General features: G+C 38.3%; 1 protein-coding gene across 2 annotated transcripts in view; it reads left to right on the top strand.

Annotated features, from left to right (window-relative positions):
• The window catches only part of opcml (opioid binding protein/cell adhesion molecule-like), a 257691-nt gene that overhangs the window by 166012 nt on the left and 73506 nt on the right, over window positions 1-18173 (top strand). For both annotated transcript variants that reach the window (XM_035626940.2, XM_047330590.1), the window contains one exon: window positions 12936-13171. In XM_035626940.2, the coding sequence (XP_035482833.2) occupies window positions 12936-13171 (236 nt within the window). The remainder of the gene's footprint in view (window positions 1-12935; window positions 13172-18173) is intronic.

The raw sequence follows: 18173 nt of genomic DNA on the forward strand, positions 1-18173 counted from the left end.
AGGATGAAAATGGAAAAAAAAACAATATATTTATCATACTAAACAGAAATAGACAACAGGCATCACACAGGGATGATTTTGCTAAAATGATAAACAATGTGAAAACACTGTGACAAGGTTAAAAGAGCGGAGCGGAGTTCTTGGTTGGGGAGAGGAGCTCCCTTTACCACGGACTTTGTGCTATTTCACATTGCAGACCTTTTACATAAAAAAACGTATACAAACATCTACAATCTCATATCATAATGAAAGGCAAGAGACATTTGAGAGCCCAACCTGCTGTGGGTGCGGCCTGTTGAGACTGACTTTACTAATGTCATAAAACACCTGTTATTTCACATTTAAGACCAACATACCAAAATATTGATTCTTTTAAAAAGTTTGGGCAAGTTGTGTATTATGCAAAAATTACACCTATTTTGTGTTCCCACTATATTGGCATTATTTTGGCCTAATAATGATGGAGTGATGCAGTAAATGTTGGGCTAGTTTAATCAGCTCAAGACGGATACCAACCCGGACACATCAAAACCCTTGAGCATATTCAAGTCAACTTAACTGTGGCTCAAAAATCCAACCCAACTATGGATTTGGTAATTTTCACAATGTGAGTTGCAAGTGCATTAAAATCGTACTTAAGTGCAATACATACGTATTATACTTAGATCATTGTAGATTTCAATCCACCACTGTCGGAGCACATTGCTGATTTTACCCAATAGCATGTGAATTTCTTTCAATGGACCAGCAGTGTTTCATAAAGCAAACTTATGAGTTAAACTGGGCTCACTTTAGTCTAGAGTAACTTTGTCCTCAGGCCATATTTAAATGTCAAAATTCATTACATTTCAGGACATGTTTAAATATTTATAGTCTGACCTACAGCCAGTTACCATGGAAATTTAATCTTTCAGACTAACCTGGGCATGGTCAGTCCCTCCGAGTGGGTCATTTATTCATCTGCATAACGAGCACGAGTCATTTTTCAGTACACGGCACAGTTTTCCAGTTGAGTCACTTGTGCAAACTGAGCTGCCAACTCAATTAACTGATAGAAGATATTTAATTTATTGCCATAAAATTAATCTGGCTGAGGTGCTATTTGATTCCTTTGCACTGTTTAATGTCATGTTGCATCTTTGAAATCTTACACGTGAGATTTCAGGGTAAGCTAATCTATCCCTTAGCAGCAAAATGTTCATATTATAAAGCTCTTCAAGGTCAACATATATAAATTAGTTCACTCCTTCAGTATCTGCTCACGGCAAAGGGACGATGATTACTATTAAGTCCAAGCGCAAAAACAAAAACTCAAGATGTGATGTTTACCACATGCAATTCATGTGAACACGATGCCTTTGTGTGAATATGACACAGTGGAGATAGAGTTGACTGCTTATGTAACAGTGTTTTATCAGTTGAATGCACTTTACACTTATTTTTGTATCCACATGATTTTAGCATTTCCTGTAAAGTAAATAAAGTAAATAAATCTTCAACTTTTACACCCTGCAGTAAGTCAAAACGCCAAGGTGAAATGTCATGCCTACAACCAATTTGCATGTAAATAAATCATAGTGTTTCAAAAATACTTCGTCAAAAACAGCCCTACTAGCAATAAGTCAAATATTCTTAAATTTGGTAAAATATTCTTGATATGAGCAAAAAAAATAACCTGCAAATGGGATAAGCAAATTTGGCTTGGCTAGAATTCTTAAAACTAGCATATAAATATTGCCACTTTAAGGCTATAATGTGTCTTATAATTACTTTACTTTTTCTAGTTTAAAGGCCATTTTGTGTCTTAAAACTAGAAAAAAATGGCCAAAATTCAAAAAAGTTGGCCTATTACAAGCAAAGAAACTCATTATTTAAGAAATGTTTACTGAAAATGAAGTTATGCAATTAGTCTTACTCCTAAAATAAGAAAAGTAATCTTGTTCTTCTGCTAGGATTTCATGAAAACCATTATTGTAACTTGTTACCAGTAATTCTAGATCGATATTAGAGACAAAGATAGATGATTTTTTCATAAAATAAGATTACTTTTATATGCAAAACTTGCTTGTCAGGATAATTTTTCCCTTTTTAGGCAAAAAATTAGAACAATTTCCTTGTTGTATCTAAAGAAATGATCAGCTGTGAGTAAAAACCTGTAGGCCAGTGGCTGAGCAGTGAGTAAAATATTCTGTACTTAAAATGTCTGTCACACTTGTCCTGTGGGGGAGTGATTCTCCGCTGCTTCTGATTCACGTCTCGACTTTGATGAAGCACTGTGATAGAGCTTGATCCCCATACGACTGTCTCCTCTGACCCTGCACTGGCAGTAGGAAATGACAGTATGAGTAATGCTATTCATCCAGTTTGGTCCTTTGGATTGAGGGCTAGGCATTGTTTGGTGAGAAAACAATAATCTGTCTTTAATATGAATCCTTTGTGGCCCAGGGACTCCTCAGGGCGAGAGCTCTTCGTGTCGTAAACTTCACTTTTCAAGCTCATTCTCAAAACCGCTTTCCAGAGAATGCAAAAGATATGCAAATGTGGAACTTGGCGTTGATTCGTAGTGAATTGAAATTTTCGCAGGTGCTGACATTTCAGGCAGCGTAGCGTGGTGATCAGTACGAAGTACGTTCACTTCCAGTTTTTGGCTCACGGTTTGCTGTTAAGAATCATTTTGCACGGTGCTCAGTGAAATTTAAAATTTAATCCTCATATCCCACGAAAACACAGCACTTCACAGAACAATGCATTTCACTTACTACAAGGGCCATAACTGTCAAGTGGTATACTGGTCACACTGAGTACATTTCTTATTAATTTACTGAATAGTGTGTGTGAGACTTTACCTGCAGACCCATGGGGTGGGGCTGACTCGCAGATGGGTCTTGTCAGTGTTTGTTTTAGTGCACAGTTCTCACACAGTAGACATATTTTTTAATATTTTTATTGAATGCTGCTGAAATAGCAGGATCTGGGTTACTGTGTCTGGTGGCATATGAAATATTAATGCAAGCCATTTATATATATATATATATATACACACACAAGAAAAATTCTGAGTTTGAAAATAATAGTATGAAGCACAGTAGCCTCTACCTGTTGGGTGGGTGAGCAGAATGTTGAGAGCCTTGTGTGATTGTCATTCTGTGGAATTTACTTTTTTATCAAGGGCTCACAGTTGATATTTTCATTTTTGTGGAAAACCTGTTCCCAAAGTTTGGCTGAGGGGGGAAAATGGGTTTTCAGAATATCACCACATGAGGCGAATGCATTCTATTATGTTTTGTGAATGTTTGTCCTAGTTTCCATTAGTATTTTTTCAATTTCCTGTGCGCACTACGGCCCATGTTGCTCTTGACAACAATGCTAGCTTGGTGAAGATATAAAGCACTATTTGACTACTCCACTCACCAGCGGCTGCTACTTTTAACCTGACAACGATGCCCTTCACTTTGAAATTGTAAACCCGCCTGTGAATGCTGCCAAGTGGGTTCGGTGGAGAGTAAACATTTGAGTAAATGTGTTTGGGCACCTTGGCAGGTTTCAGCCAGTGTCAGTATGTAAAATATGACCAACAAATCAAGTTTTTAGGAGGTCAGAGGCAAATAAGAGAGCACACGGGTGCAGTTTGAGGGACAAGCAGGTTTGCGTGTGCAAAAAAAATTTAATTAGACCTTGAATACACACGGGATAAATGGTAATACATTATACTTCCCTGTAACCACAGTTAGAAAACTAATGGATCTTTGGCAGAGGAGCCTCATGTCTGTTTGCTTTATCAAGGGGATGAATATTGTAGCTCAAGCTGCTGCTGTTGACACTTTGCTCAAAATCACATCCAGAAAATATTTCTATGTCTATTAAATTCCCATGCACAGCGTAGTGTCTGTATGTTAAGGAAAAGCAGACAACCTACCTGTACATGGTCAAAATATTTTTTGCAGAGATTTTGGGTCGAGAGGGTCGTCCACTGACCAAAACGACAATGTTTCGATCCCCGCTCCCTACAGTTCCATGTGCCAAAGTGTCCTTGGGCTAGAAACCTAACCCCGGCTGTGTTAGCAGTGTATGAACGACGTGCTATAGAAAAAGTTCTGTTCATTGAAGCGCTGTATCGATGTGTGTGTGAATGAGTGAATGTGACTTGTACTTTAAAGCCCTTGGTGGTGGTTGGTGAAACTAGAGAAGTGCTATATTAATACAGTCCATTTACCATTTACCAAATGTGTGAATGCGACATATAGTAATATATTATTATTTATTTTATTTGAAATGATGGGCTTATTCCTCTTCCAACATCTGCAAACAAGACTACAGCCAAGCTGGCAGCTCTTTGAGGCTGCTCTTGAGCACTCTGGGTCACATCATCTTAGTGTAGCATTTTAGCACACCAACATTTACCAGTTGAACTTTTCACCAAGTACGGCTGAGACTAATGGGAATGTTCATCAGAACATTTTGATCTGATTCTCCAGCTAAACGAAGAGTTAAGGGACAACTCTTATCATAATGCATCCCATTGGGACATTAATGTGTGTACTGCATTTCATGACTATCCAATAACTGTTGAGACGTTTCAGTTAAAACAATACGTCCTTACCTTTCAACAGTTACAGGAACATCATCATCTTCCTTGAACACATATCTACCGTTACTTACAGATTATGAGCTATCTGAACTCAATTTCATACTATAAAAGTGGAACAAAGCTCAATATCCTTGATAATCTTATAATGAAAACAGCAACACTTAATAAGAAAGTGAAGACTTATATATATATATATATATATATATATATATATATATGACCAGCTGCTTGTGAACAATGGGACTACAATGAATATTAGACATAGCTGGGAAAAGGAATTTGGTGTTCACCTCGATGACCAGATCTGGCGCAAAGCTTTATACAATCCAAAAAAAATTTCTAGATCAGATTAGTCCCATGAGACACAATATAAGATAATTAATAAATTACATGCGACTCCTGAAATACGTAGCAAATATGATGATTCAGGCCAAAAACAAGTAGGCAGATGTTTTCACTTAATGTCGTCTTGTCCATTGATCACATCGTACTGGGCATCTGTTCAAATAGAGATCGAGAAAATGTTTTGGCATTGGAATAGCTTTTGATCCAAAACTATGTATTCTTGGTGTTATCTCCATGACTGGCCAAAAAGCAAAATTGCTCAACTTCATGTCGTATGCTGCATGGCTCTCAATCATGCATGTCTGGCTTAATGTACATCCACCTACATTATCATTTTGGTATGATAAATTCTTGTCAAATCTGCCCTACTAGAGATTATCCATTGTATTGCAAGGAACCTTAGATTAGTTTGTAAAATAGTTGTCGTCCCTCAGTGTTTATTTTGGTAGTGAGTGGTCAGGAATAAGCAGCCTTGGAATTGACTAAGCAAAATATATGCTCGAAACTTTTATTTATGTATTTAATTGTCTTACTGCAATTGTCTGCCACTTATGTGTTTTTTGTCATTGGAGTAGTGTGGATTTTTTTGATTGGTTCGTGTGTTCATGTGTGGGCAGCAGTATAAGAATGATGTGTAAAAAAAATGTTGACTTCATGTGCTGCTCTCCTGATATGATCAAAAAAATAATAAAAAAGTAATCCGTCATCTTAATGGTGGTTAGAGAAAAAAAGGGCAAAGTTACAGTGAAAAATTCAATTTTTGTATTTTTGATACACTTAAATGTTTCAGACCATCAAACTAAACCTGATATTAGACAAATATAACCCAAGTAATCTCAAAATGCAGTTTTTAAATGACAACTTAATTTATTGAAGGCGAAAAAGCAAACAACCTACCTGGCCCATTGTGAAAAAGTCATTTTGACCTTAGATTCGTCAAAGCAATATGTTAAACAATATTTGGGTCCAATGTCAGTACTCACACTCAGGCATGATTACTGCCAGACCTGTACAGTCACTTTAATAGAACTGATCTGGAAATGTGGCCTGCCTATCAAAATTCCTCCAAGAGCGCTTTGACGACTCCTCCAGGTGGTCACCAAAAACCCGGATGAACATCTGAAGAGCTGCAGACCTCTTTTGCCTCAGTTGTTCATGATTCAACATAAAGAAAGACGCTAGAAAAAAAAAGGCATCCACTTGAGAGTTGCAAGGCACAAACATCTGCTTCCCAAAAAAGAACACAACAGCTTGCTGTGGCAAGACCTTAAATGGGCAGTACGGAAACCCTCCAATGGGGCTAAGTTAAAACAAATCAGCAAAGAAGTGTCAGAGGAAATTCCCCCACAGCGATGTAAAAGACTCATTGCTGCCGTTGGTGGAACAACCAGTTTTTTGGTTTTTGGGGGCATTTACCTTTTGACGTGGGTGATTTAAGTTTGGAAGAACTCTTTACCGTCAATAAATGGGATGATTTTGTTTACTCACATTCTCTTAGTTGGACGATCTGAAACATGTAAACGTGACAAATAAGCAAAGATTCTGTTTAAAAGAAACGTTCATTGGGTGGCTGCAGACACCGGGGTTGCACTGGTAGTAATGCAAAACAGATAAAGGAGAGTGAGATATCGTCTATCAGTGAGATAAAATCACAAACACTAACCGATTACATGCTGAGAATCCCACATGCGTGGTACAATATTTGAATCCAGTGCAATAATCGCTGACACTGCCTCCAACAATAAAAAAAACACATAGATAGTTAAAGAATATACGTGAATTAGATGACTGTTATTGAAGAATATAGCCTTCATAAATCCTAATAACAAATGGGGTGGAGTGAAGGGGTGATCCTTTAATCAGCTGTATCGTGCCACCAGGATGTGGTTGAGCTCTCTCTCTCTCTCTCTCTCTCTCTCTCTCTTCCTCTCTGAGCATGGACGGTTTCATTTGAAACGGAACTTGAAGCATCATCATAACAACAAGCACAAACCATTTCGTTGTTAAGTGCACTGACAGCTGAGCATTGCGGACGGGCAGTTGGTGACAGCGCCACCCATTCTTGGCCACTCTCCAAACCACTGGATCTCTCAGCTGTCTGCTCCTAAGGGTTGAGATCATGTGTCAGCAAAGTGTCTTAAATGGCTAAAAATCCTGTCAAAACGATGTACTAAATATATATGAAATGAATGTTTTTTGGGGGGGTTTCTTTATCACCCCTTCAAAAGGGGCAATAAGCGATTTTGGAGAAAGCTTGTCTCTCTGTTTTTGCTGTTGTGATTTTACTGCTCTGGCCGGGATGCAAACCCACAGCCTAACCAAGAGGCCAAAACCCCTGAGTCGTAGCATCATTTGCTAGCACGTCTCTTAATGCGTCGGGGAGTGATGATAACAAACTGCACACACCGGCCTATGACGCTGGTTCTCTTCTTACCCGGGTGAATCACCATGGTGACTTAAGTTTATAGCGTAACCAGTTTTACTTTCTCATTCTATTACTGCAGCTCGGGAGAACACAAGGAGACTTTGGCAATAAATAGTAACAAAAACTTAATACTATACATTTTAGTAGTAAAATGATCCACAATCTGATAAATTTTTCTCATGCTCATGAATGAACAGTTCAGTGTGATTGACTTCATCACACATGAACTTCTCCTCTCTGCTTCAGCAGCAGAAAGAGTCTGACATCACTTCAGCTTCTCTTCATCATAGTTTGATCATCATCAGACAAAAGGGCAAAGACATTCACTCAATACTTAACTTGATAAATTCATCATATTTTTAGGCTGACATAGGCTGTTTTTTCTCTATTTTAGTTGTTTGATCATATTATTTTCATATTACTTTGTAGAAAGTCACTTGTCCATGTCGCTTAAAAAAACGTCTAGGCGTTTCTCTTCGTATCAAAATAAAAACTTTCTTCATAGTTCTGATGACGACTCCGCTTCTTTCACATTAACGCGCTTGTAATCCGAGGGTTGAATGAGACAGTTTTTTTTTGACAGCTAGTGGACCGTGAGGAAATATTCGCAGATTTTTACAAAACTTGTATTGGTTTTAAAATTAGCTTTCTGCCCCTTAAACAGATAAGAGTAACCTTAAGATTTAACCTCCAACCTTATTATAATTATAATAAAGGGAATGCCCCATGTGCATGTTCATTTCTGTATTTGTAGATTTAAAAAACCTTTCTCACAACTTTGAGGTCAGCTATTTTCTCAGTCTGCTTTGGATAATTGGTTGGTACATTTCCCATAATTCTTTGTTGTCATCCTCTAGAGTATGTGCCTGGATTATTTAAGTTGTTTTTTTAAGCACAGTAAAAGGGCCCAAAAGCCAAGGCGACAACATTAGTATCGGGAACACACCAGGCTTCCACCCAGGTATTATGTCTGCATTACATTCTGCTCTAGTGAGTCTCCTTCCAGGAGAGAAATTGGTATACTTTGTGTTTTTATGATTGATTTCTCCCTGTGTCCCAGGTGAACAGTGCTGCTATTGTAGCGGAGAAGAAAATATCTGGATGTGTCTGTGGTCCCTTTTATTCACACAAGTCAGAACACACACACATAATAGAACAAACAGTTAGACCCAGGAGTTTTATGTAGTTTAGGAAAGTATATGTGCCTTTTTTTTTTCAAGGAAATTTTTCCTGAAGGGCATACAGTAAACAGTACATCCATTCAGAACTTTTATTCCATTAAGGTCTAGCAATGTCTGCCCGGGAAATGTCTGCTGTCACCCAATGATAATGAAATTCAGGTATAGTTTGTTGATGTTTCAGAAGTCTGCACATGGTTACCTACTGTCATCTGCAAAATTTTCTGGGAGTGTTTAGCTAAGAACGATATTTCCACCACAATCTGTGTGTGAGTGAAATAACCATGTTACAATTTGTCGGAACATTTGCTGCGGTTGCGTTTTTCAAAATGTTTTTTTTTTTTGCCTGAGACCTGAAAACAAGCTCCATTGTTCGGGTTGACGAGAGATATTTATAAAATTTGGCAAATTTCACAAAAAAGCTTTCCGGGTAGAGACATGTTCCTCCATGTGAGTGGGCCAATTTCCCCTCCAAATGTTGAAGACTTACACCGGAAGGTCAAAGGTTTTAATCCCCGGAGCAGCTGGGAGTAGTGGGAGGAGAGGGATCAAATATGCCCCTCTTTCCAGAGTAGCCCCTGACAAGGTGCCCTTGAGCGTTTAACCTCACGCAGCTCCACAGGAGTGACTCCGTAGCCTGCAGAGGCGATCGGAACTGAACAGCTCCCAATGTGAACGTGTGCACCTTCATGAATATGAAGCAGGCCATGTTCACAGAGTCACTACAGAGGATGACTACTAAAATGAATCTCAAAGAGAACGTCCTCTTGTTGCACCTTCACCCCTGAAGCCTTTTTCTCCTTCGCAGTGCCTTGACCTGCATTCAGCTGAATCGTCCGGCATCATGCCGGCACCTGCCAGGGAGATAGCAGGAGGGGAAGATAACCTGTTTTATTTACATTTCATGACCTTCTTTTTTTCTCTTCTACGGAAACATGTAGCTGAGTGCTTTTTTCTTTCAGCCGAAGTGTGTGCAGGGGCTTTTCAAATGTGCTGCGCTAGCCCTGATCTCAGCGTCATATTTTTATCTGTTTGTAGACCGACATTGCTACAGGAGCATCTCTCTCTTAAAAGAAAAACTGGTCCCTGTAGATTTGTTCGAGGAATATAGGGACCCAAAACTCACATGAATAAATAAATGAACTAGAACCAAGCCGCACAATTGCACACACTCATGGATATCAATCCCCTAAACATGCGAACGGAACCAATGCCCCCTACTATAATTCAAAAGTTGATTCATGTGAAAAAATGTTTTGCTAACCAGCTATTGCACTTGAAATCTGAATATAAAATCAATTCAATGATAAATGTTACGTTCACTAATTCTTAAATATTGGAATTCTTTACACAAAAAAAGACTCTAATGCCTGAGCCAATGTCGGCGTATAACTCTCTTTGTGTAGAAAATACATCTGTTTAATCCTGTCGTATGTGGAACATAAAGAGCTTTTTACAGCCTTGGCTTTGATTGGCTTCACCGGATTTCTAAATAATTTGAAAACATATTGGTTCTACGTAAAATATGAGTCCTTCTCCGGGGTAAATAAAAAGGACACAGTTTAATGGCCTGAAGTCCTTCAACGTTTTACTTCATTAGGGCTCCTCGACAACTCATGTTTGTGCTGACGTTTTTTCTGCTGGCTCCGACCGTAAGTTCCCTTTTCCCGTCTCCGCTTCGCAAATTTGAATATCCCTCTTCGAGTTGAAGGTACATTTCGGAGCCTTGTTCTTCTCCAAAAGGCAAATATTCCGAAACACGACAGACAGCCCTTTGGAAAACAAATGTTTCATCCCATATTTGTTGTGAGGCAGTCAAAGTGGTGCCTCATGTTCAGCGTTTCAAAGGCCCAGACTCGTCTGTCTGGATGTGGCTTCATCTGAGTTGACTGCTGGAAGGTTAATCTTACGTTTCTGTCGACATGTTCTCATATGGTCAACATGTTAGAGTACAACGTATTATCGTAATTCATTCTAAATCACAAAGAAGCGTTGCAACTGCATGATAAGTTTCCGATCACTGTGAAAGGTGAATGCAAAGTAGTAATCCCCTGAGCACAACAAACACCTTGTGCTGTATTGTCTTTGTTTGGACTTTTTTCAACCAATCAACAGAAGCTCAGTTTTTTGAAGCTGTCAGTCTGATTCACTCACAGTGAGTCTCCCTATATAAACAGCCTTTTACCCCTTCACACATTCGTCTTGACCGCACAGACTGCTCACATCAGGTTTATTTGCCGGTATGTGTTAATCTGTGAACCAAAAATGCTCTTGTCTTTGTTCCATTTGCTGTGAACGTTGCGTGTCACTCTGGGGTGAAACGCTGGCAGCCGTGTGAAGCTTCCCGGCTGACGTGCTGTATGGACTGTTTGTGATAACTTGTGCCGAGACCTTCAGACTAATCAGCTAGACGCTGAGGCTTTGTGCACCAAATTCATCTGCACACATCTGTGAGCCTTCCTAAACTCCAGGGTATTTTTTTGAATTTTTTTAAGACTGTTTTTTTTTCCACAGCTAATGCAAACTCGTGCCAAATTCACAACATTCAAATTTAAAAAACGAGAACAAATAAACAAGTACTGGCACTAAAAGCTGAAATGTCTCTCCATTCCTTCACTGATACCATCAATAAATGTTCTTCCAAATCCTATCCGTTTTAAGAAGCACAAATACCCCAGGGTGTCTTTTTCATTAAGTTTATATTCAATAGTTTATAGTAATAGCTCGCTATATCTGAAGTTATTGTTTTAACCTGGCAGAACACACATCAGAGGTGTTCAGTTCCTGTGTGATTTCACTGGTGTCAGATGGACATGCAGAATGTTTTCATTTGTATTGTTGTATACACTTTTGTATATAATATTGTATGCCTATATCACATATGTATATTATATATAATTTCACACTACTGTTTGAGTAAGTGAAACATTATGAACTTATTCAACACAAATTCATCAACCATCATGAGCCACTCCTCCACCACTGGTCCACGGGTTCAATGTGTTTAAAACCCCCATCAGGTCTCCACAACCACACTCTGCCGATAGCAGGGTCAATTTTGGATCCAGTTCCAAGTTTTACTGTCCAGGTTTGTCACGATCTGATGCTAACACATCTATTTCCCCCTTTTTTTTCATCCCCCTTGCCCTTATTTCATTGGCAAAAAGGCAGTGTGGAAAACATCTAGACCGCAGGCGTTTCATGTCGGGCCACTTGCTGGTTAAAGTGTTGAATGTCACCAGCTGCAGAGAAAATCATCATCATCGGCTGCAGCTAATTCATGTCATGCCATAATGGTACAAATGAGTCTGTGTATCGTCTGCAAGCGTCTGTCTGTATGTGGCCCCATTTGACTGTAAGGGAGAGGGAAATGAAACACCGATCTGTGTTTTTATGCTGTTTAACAAGACCAATTGTATCATCGTCATTTTAATATTTTAATATTTTCAGCTTAATAGCTTTGCATCCATAAGATACATTTAAACACCTCTACTTGTGTTTCCACAGGTACTGTCAGTGTTGTCTGTGTTAGCAGTTACAGGCAACGCGTGTCACATCCTGATGCTCTGTGTTGTGCTTTTGCAACGTATACATGTCATTTACTAGTTACTTGAAATACATTGTGAATATGTTGAGGCCACAAGTCAGTTATTCAATTTTCCAGATAGCACACAAACGGTGCACCTTTTCCTCACCAGGAAATGTAATGTCCATCCCATGTTCATTAGCATCTTTTGTGTTTTGTGTTCATCTTTTGCTTCAATTGTGGTTGAAATGACTCGTCTGAAACTCTTTTTTTACCTGTACACTATAAAAACAAACACAAAAAGTACATATTTCTAATAAACGTTAACATTTAAAATAACTGTTTTCTTTAGGTTTGCCATCGACAAACAAGAATGACATTTAGATGGAGACAGAGTTTGTCCAACTCAAAAAGTTTTTCCTTAATTAATGATGTATTAATCAATTATATGCGATCATTTTCCACTGTCACAACTTTTTACTGCGTAAACTTTGTGTTGCATTAAATTGTTTCTGACGAATATATACAATGATTTTATGTTATAAGATATTTATCTATCATGAACGTATACATAATATAGTGTTGTGTATAATACAAACAAGAACTGAAGTGCAAAAGTTGTTTTCATGACAACTTTATTATTCCATTATAAACAACTGCTGCTCATACTAAATCTTGAAAACCTTTAATTCTTAATTGTGCTGGGACGTAAGTTGTCATTTTTACAGTGTACTCCTTAAACTGATTTGTGTTAGAGGGCACTTTTACATCTTGTTGCACAGAGTGGTGTTCTCGCTGATGTTTCATGTGCTCTATACTATTATTCTTATTAAACCTGAACCTCTGATTTTTTTCTTTCTTTTCTTCTACCAGATGCAACGTGGACAACAAAGTATCACGAGTGGCGTGGCTCAATCGCACCACCATTCTATTCGCAGGAAGTGAGAAGTGGTCTCTTGATCCCCGCGTCATCCTGATGGAAAACACAGCCGTCACAGAGTACAGCATCAAAATCCAAAATGTTGACGTCCACGACGAGGGGCCTTACGTCTGCTCCATTCTCACTAACAAGAAACCAAAATCCACAAAAGTGCATCTCATCGTCCAAGGTAAGCTGCCATTATTTCCGCAGCCCCCGTCAGCGACTGCATTCATCTGTAAAAGATAAGACCCTGAACAGTGCCATGTGTTGGGAAGTGTTTGAAAACTCAAGTTCTTTTTGTGTGGATTCTACCAGTATGAATCCTGAGTTAAACCAGATGAAAAAAAAAAATCCCTTTTCTGTTTCAGGATGCTGTGATTAGATGGATTTCAGCGAGTGTTAGACCTGGAGATGAAACCAGGATCAATCTCGATTTAATTTCAGATTGGTGATAGATATTGATTTAGGGCACAGTACACTGAAAAATGTCCTGGCCGGGTTTCTTTGCAAAGTTCTCTTCAATCAATTGTCAGCACTGAGACTTGTATGATGAAATCATTTTCCTTCACACGAGCTTCCACAAACAACTAGCTCCACGGACGGTCAAGATCATGTAGCTGCAACAAACTGACATACGATTAAAAAATTAGATTAAGAGGGTTTTTTTTCAAAACCCAAAAAAGAGAATACACCGTCAAGAAAAGGCTGCTGGCAAACCTTTGAATGGAAGAAAATGTTATCTTTTGAGATCTAAAAATCAGTTGAGAAACAATATATAATGGAAGAATTCAGATTTATCCTTCTTTAAAAGACATTGCAACAAGGAGATCTAATTAAAAATAATTCACATGAACTTCAAAAAGGGATATTCCCCTTCATGAAATCATAATTAATACCAAGTATGTTTCTTAATGTATAATTAATCGCAATATCTCATTTACTCTTTATTGATGCCAAGACGCATCAAGCCATGGTTTTAGTCAAACAATAGAGGCATTTTCTCAGAGACTAGGAAACATGTCCCCAGTTATGGTTTCCTATGGATTTGATCTGTCTTTTTTACTCACGTTGAACAATATGAAAAATTTTGGGAAACTTAAAGCTCACACTTCAAACCAAAAGCAGTCACGAGATCCTGAGAACAGACAAATTTCATAGCATCAAATATGTTGAGCGTCTGAAATTAAGTCCACAAATAATTTCACAGCCTGAATTTGTATATCACCTTTTGTGTGCATGTAACATGTAATGAGGTTTTGCAGCTGTAGAAATGTATGAAAACATTTTTTGCACACAGATGTAATTTGTATGCATAAAACATTTTTGTAGCTGTATAAATATTTAGCTTAATCAGAGATTGGCATCATATCTAGGCTAACATTAGGATACACCTGAACAAGATTGAGACTCTGTCCAAGTAGCTTAAGACCGCACCTCTTGCGGTTGTCATGTACACGGCCACTAGAGGTCAGTGGTGGACGTAATTCCGCCAATTGAGACGAATGAATGGGCTTTACTGTAATTACACAAAATACAATTCTTTTTTGTCTTTATTGAACACGGCCATGACATGTCCACAGTGTTTGTGGCAAAAGGAAGTGGACCCTTGGATTTAATAAGTGGTCAAATCCTCCGTTGGCAACAACAGCAACCTAAACAAGCTCTTTCTCAAACAACAAGTGGAATTTTGGACCATTCTTCCTACAGAGTTGCTTCAGCTCAGACATATTTTTAAGATGTCTGGTACGAACTGCTCTCCTAGCATCTCCACTGGGTTCAGGCCTGGCCTCTGACTGGGCCACTCTTATTGTCTTTGGTGGTAGATTCACTTTGATGTTTAAGGTTGTTGTCCTGCTGCCTCACCTCAACTTCTACTGAGCTACAGCTGGCGAACAGCCACCCTGACATTATCCTGTATCCACAGAACAAACCATTGTAACTTCCAGTTTTTTCTGACTGTGGACTGATTAAGCTTAACCTTTAAAGCTTAACACAAATCACCAGATCTTAAGTCTGCTGGGATCTCTTTCTGTGAGACATGGATCACAATAATATATGCTTTTTGTGTGTTTTTCATAAGAACACAGCAGATCTAAGCACCTGCAGTCTGTTTCCATTGATAGATATCCAGGTTTTGCTGACCCCTGTTGGCTTTGGTTGTTGTTATTGGCCGAGGGGTACACTGTTAATGTTTGAATGATATTTTCAATGTGGACAAGAGTGATACAGTGATTGCTGTGTTAGTTAAAATAGATTGTATTTGTTCATAATTCTGACCATGTTTAAGACACATTTATAGTTAATGAATTTACATGTAATTTCTGCCACACCATGGTTTTCTTGCTTCTGTAAACGACATATACATAAAATGTATTATATTCATTTACCACCACTTCTAAAAAGAAAAAGAAGAAAAAGAAGATGTATGTATACAAATATATTTCTTCAGTCTCTCGTGTTGAATTACAATATTTTTTAAAGCGGGGGTTTGAGATCGAGTGTCCCTGGGCAGAAAAAAAGGATGCTTCCATTTGAAGAGATATAAAGTGTCTTTTTTAACAGTGCAAGTGAAGACTGATATCCCAGTGAAAGCTCGTTACACACTTGTTTTTCCTTCCATTACATGGTGGAGAGTACAGGATGTGTGAAGTGAGAGAGGCCCAGGGTAATAATTCTTTCATACTACTTCCTGTGCTGCATTTCTATAAGGCTTCTGTATATGAGTATAATCCATAACGATAGTTGCTATGACATCAATGTAGCCGACTGTGGGATATTCATGTAGGCAGTCCTGCTGTTTAATTGAGTATAGGGACAGGCATGCAGTGAAATCGCATTTCCCATGCTGGCACTAGTTTGAGGCCCAACTGTGGTGTAATGCTGGATTGACCTGATTACAAATATGTCACCGCATACATGATTATATGCAACATGCAATTGCTGTTGCCTGTCTAAATTTGTGGGAGGCTTTTCTGTTTTGTAGCAGCTCCCACAGATGTATGCCTTGCTCAGGTCCGATAAGTGAATGAATACAATGAATGGGAAAGACAGATCAGGTCAGTCCACGGTGGATGTTTGTGGTTCCTTTCATCCCCGTGGGTGTTCTCCTCCCTGGCACTTCAGAAATGGAGATTGGTGTTGAACCTCTACACAGCGGAATACTCTGGAGGCTAACATCAATCAGCACGGTGACCTTGTCAGCTGATTCCCTCAGGAATATAGGGCGTCTGCTTCCATGGTGACCGCGCACAGGGACACGACTGACTGCAGTTAGCTCGCACTACAAGAAAGAGTAATGTCTTAGAGTGCCTTGCAATGTCTCTTGTAAGGACTAGAAGTGGAAGAAAGGTAACCTGGACCCTGAGTCAACATTAAGGGGTTCCATTGTACGTGATTTCATTGTGACTTCCACTTCAGTAACTCCAGTAATGAGTAATGTGTTTCTCTCTTATAGATTATCTCTGAAATGCCACAGAAACAGCTCTGTCTTCAGTGTAACTGCCACTTGCATTAGGGCAAGTGTGTTCAGTCTATGAGGTTGTTGACAGAGAGCAACTTTTTCTAGCTGTGTTTAAAAATGTAGTAACACACTTTTGACTCTTTCATAAGTCAAAATCAAAAACAATTGCATCCTTTGAAAAGTCAGTACAGTGATGGTCTTTTCCACTGCTGTCTTACATGGTCTAGAATGACTAATAGCACTATGTGTCTGCTGTTCATAAAACGTGAATGTATTGAATTGTGTGCTTACATATTATTGTTGTTGTCATAGATAAATAGCTCCCATATAAAATAAATGATAAACTATAGCATATCAATTAAATTTGAAAACACTAAACAGATATATCTTCCTAGTTAGTAGTTGATTTTAGCATGCTGTCTCTGTGACCACCACATGCAGAAATAACCTATTTAAATCCCTCGAGATATCAGCAGCACCTGTCAACGTCTTTAGCCAACCTGGACAAACTCAATTTTGGTTGCCATTTTATTTTTGTTCTCTGTCTTTTTTGCGCCACAGCTGGCCTGTAACAGCTGAACCCTCCCCCATTCTCTTTACTGCATGCTGGTTCAAAAACGCGGCACATCAAGAACACACAGTATTCTCCCCACGCAGTCATGGTGAGAAACAGAGCTTGCCACTGGAGGGGGAACTGGAAGTTCGCCTTTCGTTCTAGATTTATCACAAATTTGCTTTGCCTGCATGAAACCAGATGCATTAAAAAAAGGGAAATAAAAGTGACATTAACAAAACTTGGACTCGAACACTTTCAATTATATTTACATTTTCCATCTTTTTTGTGTTACTTAAGTTCAATGAGAAGGGCCAAATTGAATACATGTTGTGCCAGTGTAAGTAAATCAAATTACTTAGTCTAGTAGTCTAAGTCTTTTTCAATAAAAAAAGTAAATCCATAATTATACTTTATGTGTCTAATCAAATATTGAACACATGAGACTGCTACATAAACATAATGCTTTTATTGAAGTGTTTATTAAAAAATGTATTAAACATTAAAGTTATACTATCGATCGTGTAATAAATCACAAATCAACACATTATTTTAATATACTGTTAAAAATGCAAATGTAAAACCTTCAGGACCCTGAAATAGGAAATTAAATTATTGAACAGCATTCGAGTGTATAGGTGTACCAAATTATGTGGTCTCAGTGTATATCTGTAAAGGATTTTAAATACAAATCCCACATGCAATCACTTAGAAGCAAACAACACACCATTTGGAAGTTCGATGCAGTTAAAGAGTTTTGCATTATCCCCTCAAAAGTAACAGGAAAATGGTCAAATCAAATGAAACAAAAACTATTTATTTTGTCAGTATTGTATATCTAACAAAAACAATAAAAAATGTAAAAAAAAATGGCATGAAGTTGTTCGATGACATCAAGTTACCTTTTCATGACATTACCTCTGTCCAATGTGAACATCCTCCACAGTTTGATGACTTTTACTAAAGGAATGGAATTGTCACTTTATAACATTTTAAAGTGGTAATTCAATGCCACTTTCATTAAAAAACTAAAGTCCTTGTTTTCACTGTTTGTCACAGCTTAACAGGTACGTGATAGAATAGTGACTCATCTGCCTGTCAGTTCTAGAAGAATGCTACAAAGAATGTTTTTTCCCATTCTTCTCCATCTGTAACAAAAAGAATGGTATGCAAAAG

Source organism: Scophthalmus maximus, chromosome 2 (assembly GCF_022379125.1).
Source record: "Scophthalmus maximus strain ysfricsl-2021 chromosome 2, ASM2237912v1, whole genome shotgun sequence".
NCBI classification, from domain to species: Eukaryota; Metazoa; Chordata; class Actinopteri; order Pleuronectiformes; family Scophthalmidae; genus Scophthalmus; species Scophthalmus maximus.